Source organism: Rattus rattus, chromosome 7, assembly GCF_011064425.1.
Source record: "Rattus rattus isolate New Zealand chromosome 7, Rrattus_CSIRO_v1, whole genome shotgun sequence".
In the NCBI taxonomy this organism is placed as follows: domain Eukaryota; kingdom Metazoa; phylum Chordata; class Mammalia; order Rodentia; family Muridae; genus Rattus; species Rattus rattus.
The window spans coordinates 43,271,053-43,294,468 of record NC_046160.1 but is presented as its reverse complement, the minus strand read 5'-3'; the positions used below and the strand labels follow the sequence as shown (position 1 = coordinate 43,294,468).

At 44.0% G+C, this 23,416-nt stretch overlaps 1 protein-coding gene across 10 annotated transcripts in view; it reads right to left on the bottom strand.

Moving 5' to 3' along the window:
- Myt1l (myelin transcription factor 1 like) overlaps window positions 1–23,416 on the bottom strand; it is a 291,243-nt gene that overhangs the window by 64,562 nt on the left and 203,265 nt on the right. For all 10 annotated transcript variants that reach the window (XM_032907573.1, XM_032907576.1, XM_032907574.1 and 7 more), the window contains 7 exons: window positions 21,592–21,682; window positions 19,913–20,020; window positions 14,954–15,168; window positions 8,333–8,583; window positions 6,097–6,333; window positions 3,245–3,366; window positions 2,362–2,430 (listed from right to left, as the gene is read on the bottom strand). In XM_032907573.1, coding sequence (XP_032763464.1) covers window positions 2,362–2,430; window positions 3,245–3,366; window positions 6,097–6,333; window positions 8,333–8,583; window positions 14,954–15,168; window positions 19,913–20,020; window positions 21,592–21,682 — 1,093 coding nt within the window. The remainder of the gene's footprint in view (window positions 1–2,361; window positions 2,431–3,244; window positions 3,367–6,096; window positions 6,334–8,332; window positions 8,584–14,953; window positions 15,169–19,912; window positions 20,021–21,591; window positions 21,683–23,416) is intronic.

The window sequence follows — 23,416 nt, the reverse complement described above, 5'->3', positions numbered from 1 at the left end:
GTCAGTAGGTCATTGGTCAACTTTCATTTTGTCCATGGCTAAGAACCTTCTTCTAATGCTCACCTATAAAAATTCAGTATTGCAAACAATAAGAGGCGAATTTCTAAGAAATTTCACTTGGTTGCTGAGGTCATTGGGACCCACTTCTTAACATAGTTTTGGCCATAGAGAATGTTGTATGAATAACCTGGGACTTGACTCAGTTTCTCATTCAGGTGAGATGCTACTGTACAACTGACGAAAGTGTCAATACGACACAGTAGGCACACCATGAGGAGTTCTAAGCTTATGTATCTCTCAAGGATGGTGTGTGCTGCTCTGTCTGGGCATGCTCACAGCAAACCTCCGTGATTTTTACAGGGAAGTGATAGACCGAGAGCCATCAGTGAAAAGCTGAGAGAAAAGGCTATCATATCATGATGGTGTATTTATTTATTTGTTTATTTATTTTGTGTGTAGAGGACATATTGTCAAGTAAAAAATGGCTGCTTAAGTTTTAGTCTTTTTAAAGAAGATATCAAATCTTTAGTTTTGAAGTCCCACTAACAGAAACATCATTTTAGGAAATTAGTCAAGTTTAGATTTCCCAGCAGGAATTAAGCAAAGATTTCCCAGCAGGGGGCAAGCAAAAAGGACTTATTTGCAAAGACAAACAGAAAATGTGTATAACTTAGATGAGCCCGATCCAGGCAAAACTGTCTGTTTTCTGGATGGTACAACCTTCTGGCAGGAAGCAAAAGAGGAGGGCACTGGCCAAGACTATGCTGTCTGGAGGATGCGAGGGCAACACTTTCCTCGGAGGATGCTGAAGAGAAGACCAGCCATCTCCCAAGATGAAATGAGACAAGGAGAACTGTGGCTTGGAGAAACGGCAGGTCTGCCTGAAATGATAGATGTCTGAAAACATTAAGCCCAACACTAAAAGATGTAAGTCAATGTGAACTACTCCATCAGAAAAATGTTCTGGTCCCAGGTCTCAAAACACTTAAGCAGTCAGAAGCAATGCGAAAGTCACACAAAAGCTAGTTTCTTGTTTACAGGTGGCCTGCTGCAACTGGAGATGCACCAGGCTTTTGCAAAGAATTCCTCAAGAGATTCAAAGGAAGGCTGCCCCATCCTGATGTGCTGGCCAAGATCCAAGTGCAGTTGGTTACATTTTGACCATGAGGGAAATGTGGGTTGAAGGCAGAGCAAAGAGACGCCTGAGGAAAATGTGCTGGACTGTTGCTCCTAGGGCTGCTGCTTTGAGCTGCTAAAGCTATTTGTCCACCAGGCACTGATTTAAATGCTGCTAGACTGCAAGGCATGAGGAAGCCCTCGAGCTGCTCACAGTTTGTGAAGACAACGGCAAGGCAAGAGTCCTGCAACTGGCAGGAAGGCTAGTTCAGAAGTCAACGGCAAGGCAAGAGTCCTGCGTGCGACAGGAGGGCTAGTTCAGGAAGTCACTGAACATGAGCAGGTGGTCTATGGCACTAGGGCCCTGGACAGGGAGCCTGAAAAAAATGACATGGGTGTCAAACAGAAGACTATGCTCAGGTCACCCCTAGACTACGGTCACGGGGCTGGGGGGACAGGATGGTGGGGGTAGGGCAGCATCTTCCTAGCCATGCATAAGACAGAATGGTAGGGAATGTCAGGGAAGCAAGGGTCATCATTTGAAGGGCAATTGCTGTCATCACACTGTGCTGTCAAGCTTGGCCTTTTGTCCTCCCAGACACCTCGAAGTCCACACTGACTGGAGTGGGTAAGGCTTTAATATTCTTTTCATAATTTTGCTGGTTCCTTCTATAGCTTGCTTGGCAATGAGTGTTGTACACTGGATTAAAAGGAAAACAGCCTCCATCTGCTGGTGCTGGACTGGGCTTATACTTGTGTCAGATTTATGTTTAAAAGTTACAACAGAGAGCAGAGGGAGCTATTGCTCTGTGTGTGTGTGTGTGTGTGTGTGTGTGTGTGTGTGTGTGTGTGTGTGTGTGTTTCTGTGCCAACACCACACAGTTTCCTGAGCTGAATTGTCACTGGTCTAGGCAGTATACAGAATGAAGAACGCAAGTTTAAGGACTAGCTGTTACCAGGTAGATTTTTATATCTGATGTTCATTTTTTAAAATGTTAGACAATAATTTTTTGAATGTTTAAGCAACACTGAAACATTTTTCCTTGGGAGTATATGCATATCTGAAGATAAAAAATTCCAGATAAAAAGGATGTGGTATGAAAGAACTAGAGAGCATCCAAATCCACCAGGCACAGATGTCACTGGAGACCCCTTTCCAGACAATCCACTTTCAAACAGGACACTGTTTTCTGTGAGCTAATAGCAAAGAGACTCTTAAAGAGAACTGGCGACATGAATGCTTACTTGAGCTCTTGGGAACTGGTGGCCAGCATACTTCGAATGCTTTTGTCCGCCAGGGGGCAGCCAGACAGACTGTAAGACAGGGGAGACACAGTGAGTGAACCCCTAAGCAGCAGCAGCACTTGAATGACTCAACATAAAGTTGAAATTAAAAGTTCAATGCAGAAGAGCAATGGGCCAAGTGCTGTATACTGAAGGTTTGTATTATTAACTCCGAATGCTATCAAGGATATGTTTAAGAAAGCATTTCTGTTAATATTTTAAAGAATTGGTTTAAATTTTTGAGAAGAATTTTTTGTGAGTTTAGGTAGCCTTGTGTAACATGTGAATTAGCATGCTACTGAAGGGCAGCATACAGCACTCAGAGGGTTGACACAGAATTCAACATTTGTACTTTGACAGCATTGTTGAGGTAAACTGAAAACAATAAATTGAAAAGACAGAATCCACCATGAGAAAAATGAAGTCACACCTTCTGTGTGAGGCGTAATTACCAGTCACATGACCACTCCCATCACACCCTGGAGTTGGACATCTGCCACCAAACAAAAACAAAGAGAGCCAGAATAGTATGTTTTTTTTTTAAAAAAACTTTTTAAAAGTTTCATTGTTTCCAGTTTAGCTGCAATGTCTGCAAGGGGAGTTAAGCATCCTGGATAAAGCTGCAAAATGCATAGAGTTAAATGCGCCTCCACACAGTAGAGCATCACTGAGAACAAGCAGGTGCAAGGCAGCCTTTGGCTCTGCTCAACTGCAGCTGGAGAAATTCGTAGACCGCAAACATGCATGCTCAAAAGGCAAGGCATATACAGGCCTGTTCTTTAAAAGTAAGCCAGAGAAACGGAGAGTTATGAAGAACCAGCATGTCACCTTATGCTGTGCTTACGTTATTAAGTCCTTTTTGCTCTCCTTGCATTGAGGGTACTTGGGTTTGGGGCTTGGGATGGTCACCTCCCCTGGATATCTTCTTTCTTCCAGAGCCTCCTGGAATGGGTCCAAGTCTTCTGGCTGTAGACAGAACACAGCTTCAGAACCATATGCAGCAGCCAAACTCGCCAGCTGAAGGTCCCGGCTGCAGGGGCGCCCCGTCTTTTCTTTTGCATCTCATATTTAAAACCCCACTGTACCTTTATTGTGATGAGGCCATTCAGAAAACACAAGGCAATCTGCCCAAGGCCTGTTCAAACTACAGGGATCTTGCTCAGGACCAGTGGATCTTCCTGAAACCTGAGAAAACTCACCTGGCCTTTTATTTTATTTTATTTTATTTTATTTTATTTTATTTTATTTTATTTGGCATCTGGAGTCCAGCACTTTCCTGGGCAGTAAGCATGTGTTTGACTATTAACAAGAGACACCTTTCTTAAACAGGACTCGGCCTGAGAAGATTTTAGGCCAGTTAATAGTTAGTGTTTTACCTACATGCACTTTTCTACATCGAGGCAATGGAAGACTGACTACATTAATGTTGTAATTTAAATTATTTTTAAAGTAAAGTACCTATTTTTGGTGAATCCATATATAAGTAACCTAGACTTTTCCTAGAGGGGACAATGCTCACTATACATAGATTTCCTGAGTCCATTCTACAAGCTAAAAGGCACGTTTGCTTCTGAATAGTCTATTATGAGAAGGCTTTTGTTACTGGAGGGAGGCTTAATTTTAATTAAAATAAATTCAGATACGATTACTTCTTTCTTAATGGTCATGGTTTAACTGTGGGACAAAGAACTCTTTAGCTTGACACTCAAATTTGATTCCATTTGTATAATGCCTAAATATTTAATTCAGTTTGAAGATTGAGGATGAGAGCCTGTAGTGGTTTAAGTCAGAATGGCCCCCATAGGATCGCATGTTTAGATATGTGGGCACCAGTTCATAGAACTTTTTGGAAAGGATTAGTGTGGCCTTGTTGTTGTATAAGGTGTTCTAGTGGAGGTGGGCTTTGGGGTTTGAGATGTGAGCTCTTAGCTGCCCACACTGCCATGCCTTCTCTCTGCCATCATGGACTCTACTGCTCTGAAACTGTCCACCCAATTAAACCCTTCCGATTGTAAGATGCTTTGGTTGTGTTGCTTTATGACAGCAATTGAAAGGGAACCAAGGCAGATGCGCCTTAGCTGAGTGAGGCAACACACACCCCTATCTCTAGCATTGGGGGCAGGAAAAGTAAGGCAGGGATCACCATGACTTTGAGGTCAGCCAGGACTACACAGCACAAAAACCCAAAAAGGCTCAGTGTCAGACCTCTCATCAGGTCCTTTCCCACGTAAGCACTGTTGGCCTGATAAGCAGGCTCCAAACTCTACTCAGATTTTTCTTCTTCTTCTTCTTCTTCTTCTTCTTCTTCTTCTTCTTCTTCTTCTTCTTCTTCTTCTTCTTCTTCTTCTTCTTCTTCTTCTTCTTCTTCTTCTTCTTTTTTTTTTTTTTTTACAATGGATAAAGACTTGAGAACTTTCAGATTTGAGCACCAAAAAAGGTCTCCAGTAAAGAAAATAAATTCTTGGGGCTAGGGAGATGGCTAAATGGGTAAGAATATTTGCCCTTCAAACACACGGACCCAAGTCTGAATCTCCAACACCTATGTAAAAAGTTGGGTATGGCATGGGTACTGTTAGCTTCAGTATTGGGAAAGGAGAAAGAATCATAGGAGTCCACTGGCAAGTAAATTCCCTGTTCAATGAGAGACCCTGTCCTCCAAAGACATAAGGCAGAGAGTGCCACAGGAAGACAGCTGACTGCCTTCTCTGAATTTTGCATTTGGGTACACCCATACACTAACACCCATAAGCACAAGCACATCAAAAAAGAAAACCTCTTTTAGTCTTTTATAATAATAGTGGTATTATAATAGTAAATTAATTTGAAAATCCAAACTAAAAAAATACACTTTAACATAGGCATTTAAAATTACTGCATAAACAAGGAATCAGATGACTGTACTAAGATACATTTACAAGAAGTAGAGTTAAATACTTGAGCTTATTTGTAGCACACATTTAATAAGTACTTATTTTATTTTTAATGCAATTGGGTCTCACTACAAGTTGGCCTAGAAGTTTTTTTTTTTTTTTAAGATTTATTTATTTTATGTACACAGGTACACTGTCGCTATTTCAGACACACCAGAAGAGGGCATCAGATCCCATTACAGATGGTTGTGAGCCACCATGTGGTTGCTGGGAATTGAACTCAGGACCTCTGGAAGAGCAGTTGGTGCTCTTAACCGCTGAGCCATCTCTCCAGCCCCTGGCCTAGAACTCTTGACCCTCCTGCTTATAGTGCTTGGGTGATGGGCTTACTGGTATGTGCCACCAATCCTCCTGCCTATACTGAACCATGAAAATGCAGTGCTGTTTCATTTGAAAATAAGATAATATGATCTGTTCTATACTATACTGGAGGAACCATTTGTAATGATGCATATTTACTAGAAAATAAAATTTGAAATAGCCCATCATCTGTTTCTCTCAGACCAATGTCAGTTATATATCACCCCTGAATCAACCCAAAATGTTCTCTGAGTCCCTGTCAGCTAAAAGTCAGATTTAGAGAGAAAATGTATTTTCTCTTACATGTTTGGTTGTGAGCCTATCCTTCAATGGCTAAGCCATCTCCCAGCCCGGTATTTTCTCTTCAAGAGTGCAAATGACTCTTCTTCCCCATGGCCCCTTCTTGGACTCATAGACAATACAGGTAGGGGCAAAGAGAAGGTAATGTGATGGTACGATGACTTACGGTAATCTCTTTGGGGTCCTCCTCATCTACCCTCCGAGGCTTCATTTTGGTGTAGTCTACGGGTAAGTCCCAACAATCCCCCTCGCTCAGCTGGAAGCATCGGCTGCTCATCACTGCCTGCTGCTGGGGGGACATGGGCTCCAGGGGTGTCAGGACTGGGCAGCAGCTGTCTCGAGGCCTCTGCTTGTTCATGCTCAGGTCCAGGGTGCCATTCTCATCCACCTCCATGTCTGGGTTCTGTTGGAAGAAAGATGTCTAACTTAGACGGGCTGACTGCCTCCCATCCTTTCTGTCTTCCCTGACTAGGGATGACCGTTAGCTAAGACTGAGTTTATCATCCCCTGTTGTCCCCTCACTAACTCCCAGGAGAACTACCACGATCTACAGGCATGCCCGCTACCACAGGCCTACCTGAGAAATTGCTTAGAAGATTTACCCACCCATTCACCTATCATTTTTCTCTGTATCCATCCATTGTCACCCATCTATCCTCCTACCCTATCTCCCCTCCTTTCTCCATCATCACTTCATCCATGTACTCATTTGTTCTTTCCCCCATCCATACATTGTCCACATGTCCACCTCTGTCCTTCCATCACACGGCAGCTTAACTTGTTTCCTGGCATTCCGTTGATGACAGTAATCCCAGAATGGGGGAAAAGGAAAGGACTTGAATGTTGAAGAAAGGCTAGAGGAGGTGCTAGAATTTTCCTTCTGACATGAAAGCCAGGGCCAAGGTGGTATGCAGCACAGTTCCCAAGGCCCTGTTATGGGAATTCTGCACTGGGCAGATCTGGACATCTCCATATCTGCTACCGGGTCAAATGGGTGAAAAACAAAAGCAAGATGTTACGCATGCACGCGCACCACGCGCCATGAATTAGGCCAAGTTTGTCAGCCTTCTTTGTCGGCAGAGGGGTGAAGGCCTTTAGGTGGCAGTGAACAATCAATGTCAAAATAAACCTCCATTCTCTCAGCAGAGTTCACATTCTCAAGGAAAAATGTGACCTCTAACTTGAGTGACCTATGGCCTCCGATGTCTATCCACCCGCCCCTTCGGTTAGGAAGGTAGAGGGTCCTTCCTTGGAGCTGCACTCTTCTTATATTTTCCAGTGCTGTTGTGACAGAATTCTGTCAAAGCAGCCCAGATTCCAAGCTTTGATACTAATTTAGACTACATCATATTGGAGCCATTATCCTAATCTTAGTATTATTCTTAAAAAAAAAAAAAACCAAACAACCCCGGTGGAGATTTCTATCTTTATTCTTACAGAGGTATGGCTCCCGCACTAGCTTTTGGTAGCCCAGATGTCCATGAAGGATGCATGTCCCCTGATACTATCCCACCACTGTGGAGTAAAACTATCAAAGGAACGGAAGCATAAGGTGACTGGCCTTTCTCCAGTCACATAAATCACAATGACTTATGATAACTACTGCCAGCACCCAGAACAGAGGGCAGGTGGTCAGCACACAGGCTGCACTTCCTACTACACTGCTTCCTGCCTAGAGGCCTGGAGCGCCAACTCGCTCTCTTCCCTGCCCATCCTAAAGGCTTCCTCTTCCACTCTGGGTGCTAGGAGTGCTGCAGTGGGCAGAGTGCTCATATGGAAGGACAGAACCTCTGTTGGTTATCCTCTGACCTCCATACATGAACCATGGAGAACCTGCTTCTCTCCACATTCATACATACAAGCATACAAGTAATAGCTTAAAAGAGGGAATGGGTCTAGATGTATTATAGTCTCAAAATAAAAAATAATAAAAAGTAATTTTTATGATAACTACGATTTCTTTTAACATGAAAAAAGTAAACAATAGACACCTTTCCTGAATGTTGGGGTCTCCTGTAGCACCAAGAGTACCTCTCAGCTAATAGTTTTGGCTGAGACCAAGGAATATCAAGAGTGCAATCAGATGTCACTTTTTGTTTCCCTGAACTGTGTGACCTACTAGGCATGTGGTGAAGGAGTAGCCTCACATTTATCTAACAATGCTGCCACCAAGCTGTCTTGTTTAAATGTCAAGCTGTACCTCTTTTTGGTTTTGTATACTATTCAACTGAGACACCATTTTAAAGGTCATAGGTGATGGCTGTGCTAATGTCCCAGACGCAACTTAGGGTTGGAGGGGATCAAGGTCGCTGCCTATTGTTCTGAGGCATAGGGCTGTAGGGCTGGCAGGGAACAAACTAAAAGTCAGCTTTCAGGGGTCATGGCTGGGGCCCTGGGCATACCCGGGCAGTGCACAGGTCCTGTGGCTTGGTGGACAGGTTCTGTGGCATTTCCCGGCAACGTGTGGACAGGTTGAGAATGGCTGTGGCTGCCATGTGTGCGGCCTCCATGTCATGTGTGTAGTCAAAGCTGCTCTTGCTACACGTGCTACTGGCACTGCTGCCACCACCGCAGCTGAGGTTGCTGCTGCTGCTGGGTGCATAGCTGCTGGTGGTGCTGCTGCTGGGGCTGGCATTCTTGCAGTACCGCTTGGCTGCAAAGACAGAGGACAGTGTGGTTAGGCCCTGCACCCAGGATGCTGGATACACAATCGGTCCTGACCCACTTTATACACACAGAAATGGGGGTTATTCACGAAGAGCCCAGATTCTGCCCCCTTCTACACTGTGCATGTCTGAATGAGCAGATAATTGGGCTACTCATGTGTGCTGTACCATCTACATACTTGGGTAGGACGAGACTTGGCTACTGTGACATCAAGAGGTTGACCATTCCTTTTAGCCACACGTGGCTGTGGATACCAACTGGGGTTCAGTGTCTCCTGTGTCATTGACCAAGATTCTCAGAATCCCCAAGACCACCACTGGGGCTATGAGGACCACTGGTTTTGTAAAATAAGTTTCTGGCAGGGCATGCATACTAGTTATTATGAGTCAAACACCAGATTCTGGAGTTGGGAGGAAGAATGAGCTTGGCTTATACCCGAGGACAGAGACCTGTCCCTAGTGAACGCTGGACAGCAGAGGGCACCTGGGTCAGCTCTTCATTTGCCTGCAGGGTATCTTTCCTTGCAGATACCTTGATTAGCATTCATTCATGCCGCACCCTCATATACAACCAGCAGGCATTTGGGAGTAAGGGTTAATTTCAGAGCTGCTTCACTGCCTCTCCTTCATGGTTGATTTATTAGGATGGATCCTTTACACTAACAGAATATTTATTTTCACCATGACTGGATATTCCATATAGAGCCGCCCTGCCCAGCCCCCTCAGAGGGAGGAATTACTTAAAGGGAACTGTTAAGGGAACAGAGAGACACTGAGGGGAGGGCATTATGGCTGGCCACTGCTGTCCTGGCTTATGACCTGAGGGTCTTTAGCCACTCTGTACATAGAGCGTGATCTTGGCAGCTGTCCTCCAAAGAGGAAGAAATACACAATATGAACCACAAACCTTCTCACATGGCTAATACAGGCTTTGTAATCCATACTATTAAATTATCTCCAAACACGAAAGAGTGATGTAATGTGAGTTTGGATTAAATATTGCCTGGTTAGGACTTACGGGAGGTATGGTATTGGAAAAACATTTTAGTAAAACTCAGGTTGCTTCAAATAAGGCCATAATGACCAGATCCTAGGGCAAGAGTGATCACTCCATTCTAATTTCAGCTACAACACTAGGAAACAAATTGAACAAGCTACTGTCTCATCCAGGTATCTCCTAAGGACCCATAGGCAGTTTCAACACAGCTCATGAAGGATAAGCAGCCACTTGGGCACACTGTTAATTCTGCAGTGTGAGGTAATCGATCAACCTGAGCAGCACAGGGGCAACTCCTGTATGGGGTAGGATGAGGGGTCAATGGCCACCTGCTAGCTCTCTTCTCTCTCCTTTGTAAACTCCATTAGCACGATTATAGAACTGCATGTGTGAGCCCTTGAGTGACTGAGGACAGTCCAGGGTCTCAAGTTAATGATTCTGCATCATTACATTTTTTTTTTAATAAAAAAAATAAGAGCATGAGATTAGCAGAGAAACTGAATACCACATACGGAGTTGTCTTTGAGATAAAGCTCACCATACAGCACAGACTGGTCTAGAGTTGAAGAGCCTTCTGCATCTGCCTACCAAGTTCAATGCTGGTCTCACCAGCAAGTACCTCCTCATTTTAACAAGGTTTCCTTTTCTTTTCTTTTTAAATGGGGATTGCTAGCTAGTGGTCCAGGAAAATAATCACTTTTTTTTTTTTTGAGACAGAGTCTCACTATATAGGGCTGTAAAAGAGCAGGAGGAGGATGTTCCCACTCAGTGCTGTGGAGTGTCCCTGTTTAGGAATGTGGGCACAGAGTTAGGGGAGAGCTGGCGGGTGTCTCTGGGATTTTAACTACGTCCTGCAGCATCCTGTCTCACAACAATTGCTTCTCAGGCCAAGTCCGCCAGATCTATAGCTTCATGCCTCCCTGTGGATGCTGCCGTATGCCCACCTCACAGATGTACACACTGGGGTTGCTCAGGGCAGGCAGCAGACACAGAGAAGCCTGGGCTTTGGCCCAGGAACAATGTGTCTTGTTCTGCCCCAGCATTTCATCTGCTCAAAACACTACATCTGTGGCAACAAGGTACTAAAATAGATCTTTAAATGATTGCATTCCTCTTATGTTACTTTCCTCACTTTCCATTATCTCAAAGTTGCAAGTGTAAATATGGTGCAGCATGCACTTTTCCAGTGGTTTAAGTCATGCAGATGATGCCCGCATTCCGACAAGTGGGCAGTGCAGAAGGTTAGCAGGTGACCGAATTGTCAGGAACTTCTACCTGCACCTGTCCATTTCCATCATTCACACAGCTAGGGTATATTCAGATCTATATTCCTCCTTTTACTGAGTCTACTCGGTAATTTTTGTTCTATGTGAAATAGAATTAACACCGACTGTACATCAATTAGTTCGAGTAAATGATATTTTCCACCCAGCTAACACTCCCTGATAGTCACAGAACTGTGCGTCTGAGTTACAAAGGCCACCATAGCATGGTTCATTCATGGTGCTGAGGCCAAAAGTACTGCACAGTGAGGGCAGGGAGATTGCCTGGGATGCCCTGCTACTGTCTTCCCAATGTCTGATCAGAATAATATGGCATATTACACTTTCTTTTTCCTTAGCAAAAAGGTCTATTTCAGATCAAAGTATGTATCCTAGGTATTAGCAGATGATGGGAAGAGAATGTGAAGGTTTCTCTCCCAGAGGCCACCAGTGCTTGATAGCCAGGCAGCCACATTGACTGCCACCTTCAGACTGCATTCTGTCCCTAGCTGAAGAAGATAGAGCATCATCACAGATCCTCAAGACTAAACATGGCTGCCTTCGAAGACTGAAAACCCAGCGATAACACCAACTCGAAACCTGCAGCTAGAACCTCCTTCTACTTGTAGAAATTCTCACATTCCTTTGAGTATGTCAGTTTCTTTTTCATTCTTCAGTTTCCTTCAGGGAATAGACACGTGACCATACAATCAGCAGTTTCCATGAGAACCAAACAGATAGGAATATAGGGAACGGGGTTGGGGATTTAGCTCAGTGGTAGAGCGCTTGCCTAGGAAGTGCAAGGCCCTGGGTTCGGTCCCCAGCTCCGAAAAAGAAAGAAAGAAAAAAAAGGAATATAGGGGACACTCTTCACTAAGGTGGGTGCTTTCAGAAGAGAGGCTAACTCTCTTAGCCCTTAACTTCTTTGTTGTGTAGTATAAGCAGGCAGAAATGGGATTCAGAATCCTCTATGGAAAACAGTTTGTCTGTATATGTTGGGGTACCAGGCCTTCAGAGGGCCTGATTACCACTTCTGTCAGAATCCCTTCTGCATGGCCACTGCCTTCCTGATCCACCCTCCATGACAAGTTCTGGAGACTCTGAGGACATGGCACTTTGTCCACTGAGAGATAACATACTGGTGTACTCATGGGTGCACAGATCAGTGCTGGGACAAAGAGCTGCACTGAAGGCAGGTAGTGTGTTTGCAAAGCACACGGGTAGCTGCTGCAATGGGATAGAAGGCAACTGCAAACCTAAGTGGTGAGCTGTGTCCAGAGATGCAACCCCCAAGGCTAGCAATTTGCCCTAAAAATGTCCTGGTGGCATGCATTTGAGGCTAGCAGGTCCAAACAGGCATCATTATAAGTCCTGGGCTGTGCTATTGACCTAGACACCAGCCTAGACCACAAGTGAGTTGGAAAGTGACCACAGCGCTAATAACCGCAGCAATGGAATTTAAAATTTCATATACTTTCCATGCCATGAGACACCCTTCCTTTGATTTTCTGGTTAACATTTAAAGACACAAGAGCCATTCTTAGTTGCCCATGACATTGGGGAGGGAAATAATAACTCCACACTCATGGACTGAGCTGTCCCTTTTCCTCCCTTCCCATCTCATCCTATGTGAGGGGTCCAAATTCACTGTGACAGAGAGCGAGCTGTTCTCTCAGCCCCTACGGCTGAACTTTACCTTTCTTTCTGGCCTCCCTAGACCACCTAGCATTCAGAAATCCGTGGGCATCCCTGAACTCCAACTCTGGAACCAAGTGTGCAATTTGCCATTTGGAGGGACTCATCCAGTCCTGTAGACAGAATGAATCGTGCTTCCCTATGCATGAGTGCATGACACACACTTGTATGCTTCTTCTCACCTCTGAACCCTTCTGCAAAGAAGGATAGGCCAAGTACCCTAAAGACTGACAGAAGACAACCACTGGTGAAGTGTCTGGGAGAAGCAGATGATTGATAGAAGGCTGAATGGGAAGCTTGGTAATCGAAGAGCTGATATCCAGGCCTATGCCTTAGGTATATCACTCTGTACTTCTAGTTAGTGTTCCCAGTCCTTAAGAACTATAAATTCTATGTCAGTCCAGATTCTCTTATTTCTCTACGAGTAGAGGTACATACTTTTTGTACCTGAAAGGAGTCTGGGGCAAACAGGGGGGGGTGCTGCCATAGTCAATTACATTGGAATCCACCTTTTGGTACCCAGGTGCAGGGGTGCCTTCCCTAGGTGGGGTCTCCTATACAACCTTATGATTCAGCACTTTTGTCCAGGGTAGGTCTTTTTAAAGAAGTAATTGTCTGCTAGCAGAGACAACAGGAGAGAAGGAGAGCTTTGATTTACTTCCCTAGAAAGTTGTAGTGGAAGATTACTATTCCTTTTTTTTTCTTGATTTCCTGAGGATCTAATACTTAAGTTTAATTGAGTATGCTCAATAGACTTGTCTTTTCTGGTGGAGCAATGGAAAGCATGAGTTAGGCCAAGTTCTCAATCCAAGTTTTTTTAATTATCTGTCTGGGCTTGAGAGTATCAGGACCAGGAAATATGCTTACTCCTGCCTTTATGGTGGGAAAAGAACACTCACAAATCACCTTAGCACCAGTGATCATCACAGTAACCTTGAGCAGGAATTCTCAGTCCTCCTCTACTCTTAAGGAAGTGAGTATACTAAAAGATTCTTTGGTCCGGGACTCTGTAGCTCAGAAAAGGCAAAGCTCAGGTAGCCCAAACAGATCCACTCACAGTCCAGGAAAAGGTATGTGGCTCTAAGACAAGTCTAAGACGCTCCATATGTGCGCAGGATAAAGTCAGTAAGGTAAAAAGAGAAAGCCTCATCAAGTTGCTTGACGGAACACAGTGTCCTGGACTACAGCCTTGGAATAGGAATGTGAAAAAGAACACCTAATGAAGAGATTAACTGAATCACCACGCCCTGTCAATGGATTGTAAAGTCTATCAACTAAGTTTACACCTGTGTGAAGATAATTTCCTTTTTATCCTTCATTTGCAACTGAGTGAACAAATTTTGAGCCTGGAAACTAGCAGGCAATTATTACCAAACAGAAACCCAAGATACTTAGTTCCATGATACCTGTAGACTTACTTTTGTTCTATGTGTATCTCTTTGTCTGAATATTAAAGAGCTGATGATACACACAGACAAATAATATGTGACATGTCAGCAAAATATCAAATTTCATTCACAAGTTACTTATTATCTCTATAAGAAAAACACAGCTTAGAAAGATATACAGCAGCTTATGCTCAATTGTTACAATGTTTTTGAATCCCTAGACCTTTCTTTTAAATACTTTCCATGTGTGTGTGACTTTAAGAATCTTTTTCAGAGAGGGGCCCTAACACTTTAAAATCCCCTCTTCTTCCATTTACAGGAAAGTATCAAATGAGACTCTGATATCAAATAACTTGTAAGTTATTTGCACCATCAGTTCTAAGAAGGCAGGGATCCCAAGGCTCAGGGTCAAATGTACCACATTGAAGCTGGCCTTCCTGATATCCAGATAGAGAAGGAATTCAGGCTTGGTTTGCTCAAAGGACTGGCTGGGTTGCTTTTAACACATACTAATACACAGAGGCTCTCCAGGGATCTACCTTAACTGGTCGAGGGTGCAGCCTGTGTATAGACCTTGAACAAGGCTCCCAAAGGTTTCTAATATGTACCCTTAAAGAACATTACCAATGTGGAACTCCTCAAAATAGTTCAACCTGTTCCTTCCAGTGAAACTTGTCTTGGGTATTTGTCTTTTAAAAGGTTCATTAGATAAGGGTACCAGCTCAGCCACCCCAAAAGACAGAAAGCCCAGGCTCTTGTTTACTATAACCTATAAGCATCCAGAGGCCAATGCCTTGGAGTCATTGCAGAAACAGTGCCCCTCCTGCCAACAGGTATCTCCATCTTCCCCTCCTGGGCCTGGGGCATGCAGCACAGGACTCTGCCATGTGCGCTATGCCTCTGACACCCACTGGGTAAGCACAAATAGTGGCTGATCTGCAGGACATGGATACACATAACAACAACATCATCAATGGCAACGTGTCTCTCATGTATAAGAGTGTGCACCTCCTACCATCGTCATATCCTTTGGGGGATATGTCCCTGGTTTGCACCTTGGGAGCTATGGCTCTTTTGCCATAAGTATGGTTGTCGTAACTGTTGTACTCAAACGAAGTCTTGGAATATTTCTCAAGCTCCTTGGCCAGGTTGGAGCGCGGTGTAGTTGTGGGAACATTGTTTCTGTAGCCATACTGAGGAATCTCAAGCTGTTTGACAAAGCACATTGGCCTGAAAATGAACAGACAACAAACATAAGCTTGCTTTCTCATGGCTGTCCATGCAACACAATGCATGGTTATCGTAGTACATATGATTCCTCTCATCTATCAAGAATTTAGGACTTTTCATGGATCACTTTAGACTTTAGTCCTAGTTTTCCCACAAAAAAAAAAAAAGTTAAAAAGGACAGGCTGATTTAATTATATATCCCAAATAAAGTATCTGACTAAAAGTCAATTCTGGAAATAAAAAGAAGTAATAGAATACTTAAGATGTATTTTATCATTTTTCTCCCACTTTCAGGAAGAATGGTGGTAAAATATAACATTGGCAGTTGAGGAAGAATCTGATATATAGGCATTGCATTCATGGGGTTTACAAAGAGTAGCAGAATCACACAAATGACATGGGATCTTAAAAATAAGAAGAAATAGACACACAGGGACATAGAATGAGACAAAACTGGACCAGAATTTATCTAGTTGGGCATTAAAATAGAATTGTAGGAAAACCCATGAGCGAATATTCATGTTCCTTTAATGCTCTTTATCTAGTAGTCCTTTATCTTAGACTTTGGGATAAAATATTTAAATGGAGGAGGTTTTGATTCTTATTCCTTTACTGATGTTCTGTCCTGTGTTTATTTCATAAGTGGAAATCACTTAAGAAACAAAAGACGTTCCCTTATACTCTTTAACCAATATCTGTTCTGTATAACAGATACACATAGGTGTTTGCGCATCTCAATCTCAACTCAAACTTCTTCTAAGGTAAAATATTGTTAAAAGTACTTGCAGGCAGGTATCCTTATATTGTCACCATTTTTGAACTGTAAATCTACGTAAAAGTGCCCTTAATTTCAGAAGGGGTTATTGTTGATCGTTCTATTTCTGATTTTTTTTCAGAAAAAAAAAAGGCCTCAAGAAAAATGGGTGTTATAGCAAGGGAAAAAATAAAAAACCAAAAACCCAAAATATAGTGAACCACGTGTTAGCACTGGCTCACAGTCTATTTACAAAGGCCAATCACTGATGACAAGAAATTTTTCTTGCTCAGTGGACTCAAACTTGGAAATCCTGACCGTACCTCACTGGAAAATACTGCCGGTTCGTCATCCTCAAACACCACTGCGCTGTACACAACTAGGAAACACAGCCCGTACCTCTACGGGAGATACTGTGTGTCCCTCGGCCGGATGTACTACCTGTCCTCAGCCGGAAACACTGCCTCCCTTTAGCCGAAATACAGTCTGTTTCTTAGCCGGATGTACTACCTGAACTTCTGCAGGAAGCACTGCCTTTTCCTGCCGGAAACACGGCCTGTACTCAGCCAGCCAGAGACACGGCCCATCAGCAAGAACCTGTTCTCAGCTCGAAACACCCCGCGCGCACTTCACTGAGAATCATTTCTTGGACTTCCGGTGTGTAAAATGGCAGCTGTTAGGTGGGCGGACGGGCCACCGCTGTGAGGGGTTGATGGGAGGCCAGAGAGCAAAGCTCATTCCCTTTGGGACCAGGGTGGTGTCCCTGAGGCTCGGCCGCTTGGCCTCTATGCCCTAGTCCGACTTCCACAGTCTCTCCAGTTCATTGGAAACATGTTTAGAAAATATAAAAACTGCTGAAAGAGATAATAACCCGGAGTTCTTTCAGATTTAAAACTGTTGAAATTTTGGTATAATTTTTTAGTACTTAAAAAAGGATATAATTTGCTCCCGATTTCACATGGCATTTGCCATTTCTTTTAGTTATATACATTTGAAAAGCAACTTTTGCTTTTTTAAATATGAGTGTTATATTGTTGAACTATTTTCTTTCAGATTTCTTTTTTGTGCTATTGTAACTTTTGACGTGATTCATACATGTACAGAGATTATTTTTACATTGATTATTTCTTAAATATTTTTATTTGTTTGTTTGTTTTATTTTTCTGAGTTTAGATGGAACCCAGAGTATTATGGATCCTAGAGTCATACCTTCCTTTCCTTACTGTTGAATTCAAGGCCACAGAGCCTTTATGTGACCCGGCTAGCATATGTTGCACAACTGTATATCTATGCCACTTAGTATGGTTAAAATACATAGTCTCAAATTACCAGCTTACTTGTTTTGGGTTCACAAGCTCTTCATCCTATTTACTTCTTGTGCGATGAAACAGTATACCAATTGATAGATGTTTGAGAGCATTTTATTAGCCAGGGCAGTGCTTCACAGATCTGTGAAGACCTAGGCTCCAGGCTTTGCCTCGAAAGATCTGGTGGGATGTGGGACTATGTGGAGTAAAATGACTGTGGGGTTCTACGCTTGGCAGCACAAGCCAACATTTGAGCTGGTATTGAGGAATAGGTAACACTTTCAGGTTAGAATTAGGACCAGATGAGAACAACTCCTCAGGTTCTCGATAGGAGAGTCGGGAATGCTATGCCCGCCTTTGGAGATGGAACCTTTTTAGGGCCTCAGGCTTATTCATCTGCTCATTCACCTGATGGCAAGGCCAGAGGGTCACAGCTAGCAGAAGTTGATCCTGAGCCTTGAAAAGGTTTGGAGCAAATCAGATGGATGAGCAACAGCATGCAGCCGTTGGGATGATACCAAGGACCATGGGCATAGGAACAGATAACAGGACTATCCCTTAGTCAAAGGGCTTCTCAAGTGTCAAGTTCCAACTGGACAATTTATCAAATGATTTATTTAATTTTTATTTGTTTTACTCTTGACCACTTATACTACTGTAGGTTTAAAGTTTTTTCCTTACCCAGTGAGACATGGAGAAAAGTGAGGTGCTGGATTGACCACTGTCCTATAGGGGTGTACACCTGTTACCCTGGTTTAGCCAATGGAGAACATGTAGGAATTGGGAAAATGACCAGTATCCTTGCTAGAGGCCAAATGCTTCCCAGGAGAGCCTGAGCTACAATGGGTGAGCTCCTAGGCTTTTTTTTATGTATTGCTGGAGGGACTTACTATTTAGAGGCCTGCCCTCACTCCATTGACACACCCCTCAGAGCCATATAAGGAAGATTGCGTGCACGTGTGTAGTCACTGTCCCCTCTCTCCTATGTATTTGGTACTGGATCCATCTTTCTGCTGCATCATCCTGGAGGGACCTGGGGTTACAACGCTACAGAAACAATACGATGGGGTGTTCTTTAGTTCTGGACATCAGGGTGGACATGATATTTGTAGTTAGCTGTGTCTTATTTGTCTCAGTAGCCAAGGAGTTTCTCAAGAAATCCAAGCTCAGCACTTGCTATGAGGAGATAGGCTTGCACTCGCACCTCAGCTTTCATGTGCACCCACATTTTCAGAGTAGCCACTATGAAAGGGCTGTGCCTGGGACTTGGTGTACCTCTCAAAACTAGCCACCAGCAGAAGGAAATGAGTAAATTCTTCCAGCCACAAGCTCTGTTCACAGTTTCCCACATTTCCTTTGGCTAGCCTTAAACAGCCTTGGGGGTTTGCAGGGATCCTGCAAAGATTAGTGGACTAGGAGATGGGAAAGAAATCGGTCAGTTGTTTAGTATTCAGTCATATCTGCAAAGCGAGTATGACAGTAAATAGGCAACAGGCAAACAAGAGGTTTGTCTAGGTTCTTATCATAATGCAAAGAATATCAAAAGGCAGAGAGGGATTATCTTGGAACAGAGAGATTATAGCTATTTCATTTCTTATTTTGTTTAAATATTTAAAATTTTGTATAAACATTTTAATTTTTTATCAAAGGAGAAAGGAAGTTTAATTTAATTGCAAAAATAAAAACCCCATGAAATACTAAATGGGGTCCAAGAAGATATTCCTATATCTTGCTTAGTGATTTTCTCTAAGTAATGTATCCCAAAGAAATACCTTTAATAGAAGTCAAATGCTATACCTATGGGAAAATATTCACCATTACTCCTTAGAGAGAACCTGTATGCCTTTGAGCTAGCACAGAGTTATGGCTGTGGTACGATATCCACTTAACTGGGTATATTGAAATGAGAACATGAGGATGATAGCATTTCTATGGGGAGACACGGTCATGAGACGGAGTAAGAAAGCAGAAGTACACGGACTGTCACAGATTTCATGAGATGTGTGTGAAGTCTGTGAGGAATGTACATGTCTTCCTCTACCAATAATCATCTTCCCAATTTTGGAAAATGGGAGTTCAGTCTTGCTCCTCGGGACTTTTCTACTTTAACCTGCAGTACTAAGTGACGTCAGGTAGTCATGAGACCTGGTGCTCTGTCTTGCCTGTCAAATGACAGTGATGCCACCTACTTCCACCCACATCTCAGGGTGTGTGAGGATAAGGGGTGATGACAGCTTTGATGACTTGTCATAGAGAAACTTCCAAGCTCAGGGAATGTGGCATTCATCATTCTTGCATTTTCAAAAAGACCAGTGCCACCCATAAGCAGGTGCTATACTTTGCTCCAAACTGGGATAAAATTATGTTGGCCTACTAACATTACTAGTTTCTAAAACTTCTCTTTTATTTAGCATTCATATAATTGTGAATTGTCAGGGCTACAAACCACATAACTATGTCCTATTCTCTTATTTCACACTGAGCCACTGGAGACCTGGGAGTTAACACTGATCACCAGGCTTCTACATAATCTTTCACGATAGAGGGCACAGACCTCTAATCTGGCATGTTTTCCCTCTGCATAGAGCATATCTACTCCATGGAGTGTCTCCAACACTGTCTCTGCCCTGTGTCAGGATAGAGTCTGTGGGAGATCCATTGAGGACACACTTCTCTTGAGTACCTGAGGACTCGGTCTGAGGCCTGGTTGGATTTGGACACATCACAGCTCTGATGTTTCTCCTGGGCCTTTGCCAGTTTTTCTGCAGCAGCAATAGGGCATCCAGAGAGGCTATAATGACAGAAAATAGATTCAGTTTAATGGTCTCCAATGGCTTGCCACATACCGATACACCCACAATGTTCTGTCCTAGCCAGCTAAGATGACCCTGAGGTAGATGGAGCTAGGGGAGTTTCCCAACCTGCCTGGTACTGTATATTTCCTGGCATATAGCTCTTATGATAGCACCAGGCCTGTCCAACAAACATGCCAAATTCCAGGAAGCAAATGCAACATAAGCTGGTTAAAATTTCAGGCAGAAATTGTGGAGTGCTGCAGGCCAGGCAGTGGCAGCTAGGGAAGGAGATTTTTGACAGATTCAAGAATGGCAGTTAGTTGGCTCTACCAGAAGGTGGCACTCTGAACTGACGCCAGAGGTATCTATCTACAAGGCTTCAGGGATGCTGACTTCAGCTCACCAAAGGACAGGGAGAGAAAGGGAGGTACAGCAGGAACACCTCCAGGAGAACTTCAGTCAAATGTGATTCGCAACTAGTTCAGCTGGGTCGGTATGGCAGAGGGAGCAGCGCGGCTTCTTTGTGTGAGCTGCTTCCTCAGGAAGCCCTAGTATCTGCATGCTTGTGGGTTCTAGATCTGAGTGGGTGTCCATCCATGCACACACATGTGCTGATGGCAGAAAAAGGAACTGACGCTGCAGGCTCTGCACAGCACGCAGTAGGGATCTCCTGCATCACTGCTAGCTCCCGCAGACTCAGTACCAGAGAGCCTCCATAGGACATAGAACTGCGGTCTGTTTTATTATAAATTTAACACCAGTAACCGAGCTGCTGGTTGTGACTAACCATGAGACAAACATTAAGAGAATTTTACAGCTTCTTTTCCTCCATTTAGGAAGAAACCTAAGCTATGGCAAGTCAAATCTTAACAGTAATTGCATTTTGCTACTGCAAAAGAAGTGATCTGATATCACCTGGATTTTCAGAGGAGCTTAGTGACTCTCATGTCTGAAGGGGATAGGGAAGGAAGCTGGAACACCGTCAAGAGTACGATCCTGACGATGTATATTTTCAGCAGTAGTCCAGTTAAAGCCGTTGACCTGGAGCAGTGTCCTCACTGGTGTACCCCTACCAGATGTGTTTGGACATCTGCTCATATTTTAATGATGTCCATGCTGATGGCCAGGGGATTCATCAAATTCAAGAGCAGCCAAGTTAGTCATCTATATTAGCCCTGCTGGGTTCTACTTCACCACCCTGCATGATAAGTGGCAGACGGCCTTTCTTATGGGGGAAGGTGAGAGAGCCTTGCTGGATTCTTTCTGGTCACTTTTGTTGTAAGTGGCTGTGGGTTCCATCTTAGGTACTGTACCGAGTAGGAGACTTTGTGGGGAAACTGCGCTATTAGACTAGAGGAGGCAACATAGCTGAAGAAATTAAGTCTTCAAAAATGGGCAACCGAGCCTTTGACATTCCTGTATGTGCTGTGACTGACTCTTTAGGAGCCACGTGTGAGGTGTGCCAGTCTCCTTTGGAAAGGAGGGGATGAGTAGCAGTAAAGAGCTACCATGGGGCAGGGCTGTGGGTAGCTTCCTCTAGCATAGACCCCAGCAGAGTGTGGCTTACCTTCTGTGCGAGTTCCTGTTGCTATTCACATGCCCTCGCCCTGTGCAGCCTGGAGTGGGACACTTGAGAACATTTTCATGCATGGCAAGAACTTGACAAAGGAGAGGCAAGAAAAATAGCCCAGCATTAAAAGAGAGAAATGATGAGAATACAATATGCAATTGTTTCAACAGGCTAGATTAGTTTACGACAGTCTACAAACGTCTGTGATGTGCATGACCAGGAAATATATGTGGGGAGAGAAAGAAGGTTGTATGACTGTACTCAAGCATGCGAAGCAGGGTGCACTGGCAGGGAGCCATGGGGTTCAGAGAGCGCCATAACTGAATAGTCCCATGTGGGACAGAAGCAAGGGCCACCCTAGTGTATCCCGGAGATAAGCACTGGATGCTGATCAGCCATGTAACAGCACATAGCCTGGGCATTTAAAAACATGCCTGTGCTTTGGAAACACATGGGATTGTGAAAGTCTGATATGAGTGAGCCGAACTTTAAACCTTGTCTTTTTAAATAAACCACGTTTACTTAGGAAATCAGTAAATCTTTGTGCTTTCAGTAGAATGAACAGGAATAGTAAGATCTCTGCGTTTTTACCACATGACATTAACAAATAAGAAGATGAGAAGAGCTGGTCCCCAGGGCAGGAGGACTACTGCCTGCTGGCATCCAGGGAGGCTGGTCCTTATGGCTCCATCCTCTGTGTGCTGATGCTTGTGAGGTTAAGAGTGCTGGGGGAAGTCAAGACAACTGACTCCGAAGGAGCCTGCTGGCCACATGCTCTGTCTGTCTGAGCTAGAGGTCTGCAAACCGCAGTCCTAACTGCCTGCCCAGCCTGCCTACGGTCAAATGGTCCTGTGAGGTCTGCTCAGCCACATCTGCCCACACCTGTCACTATCACCCATGGCTTTTCTCCTGGAGCAGTCACTGTCTTGCTGGGCCCTGTGTAGAGTTTCCACATGCCCTTGCTGTCACACCTGTCCATGTCTGATGCCTTCACTATTGGCGAATTCCTTAAAAACAGTTCATTGCTGCTTTGTTCTTAAGCTTTCATAGCTCCGGCCTCTTCTTTGGATATGGCTAAAGTTTAGTAAATATGAATCGAAGTGGAAATGTCAGCATTCGGCTCAACTCCTGTGGGGGCCTGGAGGGGGCCTGGAGGGGGCCTGGAGGGGGCCTGGAGGGGGCCTCAGAGATCCCCTTTCAGAAGAATCCCTATGTAAGAGGAAGATAGATGCCCTTCTCTTTGAAATCTGCAATCTTACTTGCCTATTTCCCTATTAGAATGGCACACATTCTCCTTTACCTTAACACATGCCTTTCTTTCTCTTCATGCTAAATATTTCTATTACAAAATCTTCCCTGGAGAGAGCAAACACCTTTCAGACTTGGCTGTGTGGTAGAGTTCTAATGTCTGTGTCCTGCTGAGTGGAGACACAGACACTATCTATGTTCAGTCCACCCCTGTAGTGGCGTCTGCTTCCTCAGCTTGTAGGTTGCCTGTGTGAACTGTCTCAAACCATTTCTCCTCTTCAGGTTGTGGTACCGCCCCTCACTGCTTTTCCCAGTCTTTCTCTGAAGCATCTGTAGAAGACTTCAAACAGGAAGCCCAGAGACCTCTAACCCTTCCTCCTAGCCTCTTTCTGTACCTCAGCCATGGCCTTCATACCCGGGGCTTTTGAGGAATGTTTTTTACCTGGTTTGCTGCCCCCACATTCCCTTCTTTACCTCATCTTTCCACATAAGCCAGTGTTTGGGCTCCTTTCTTTTACTCTCACTTCTTGCCTTTCCCTGGCAACTCACTCCTGTTTTTACAAGTGCACAAAAG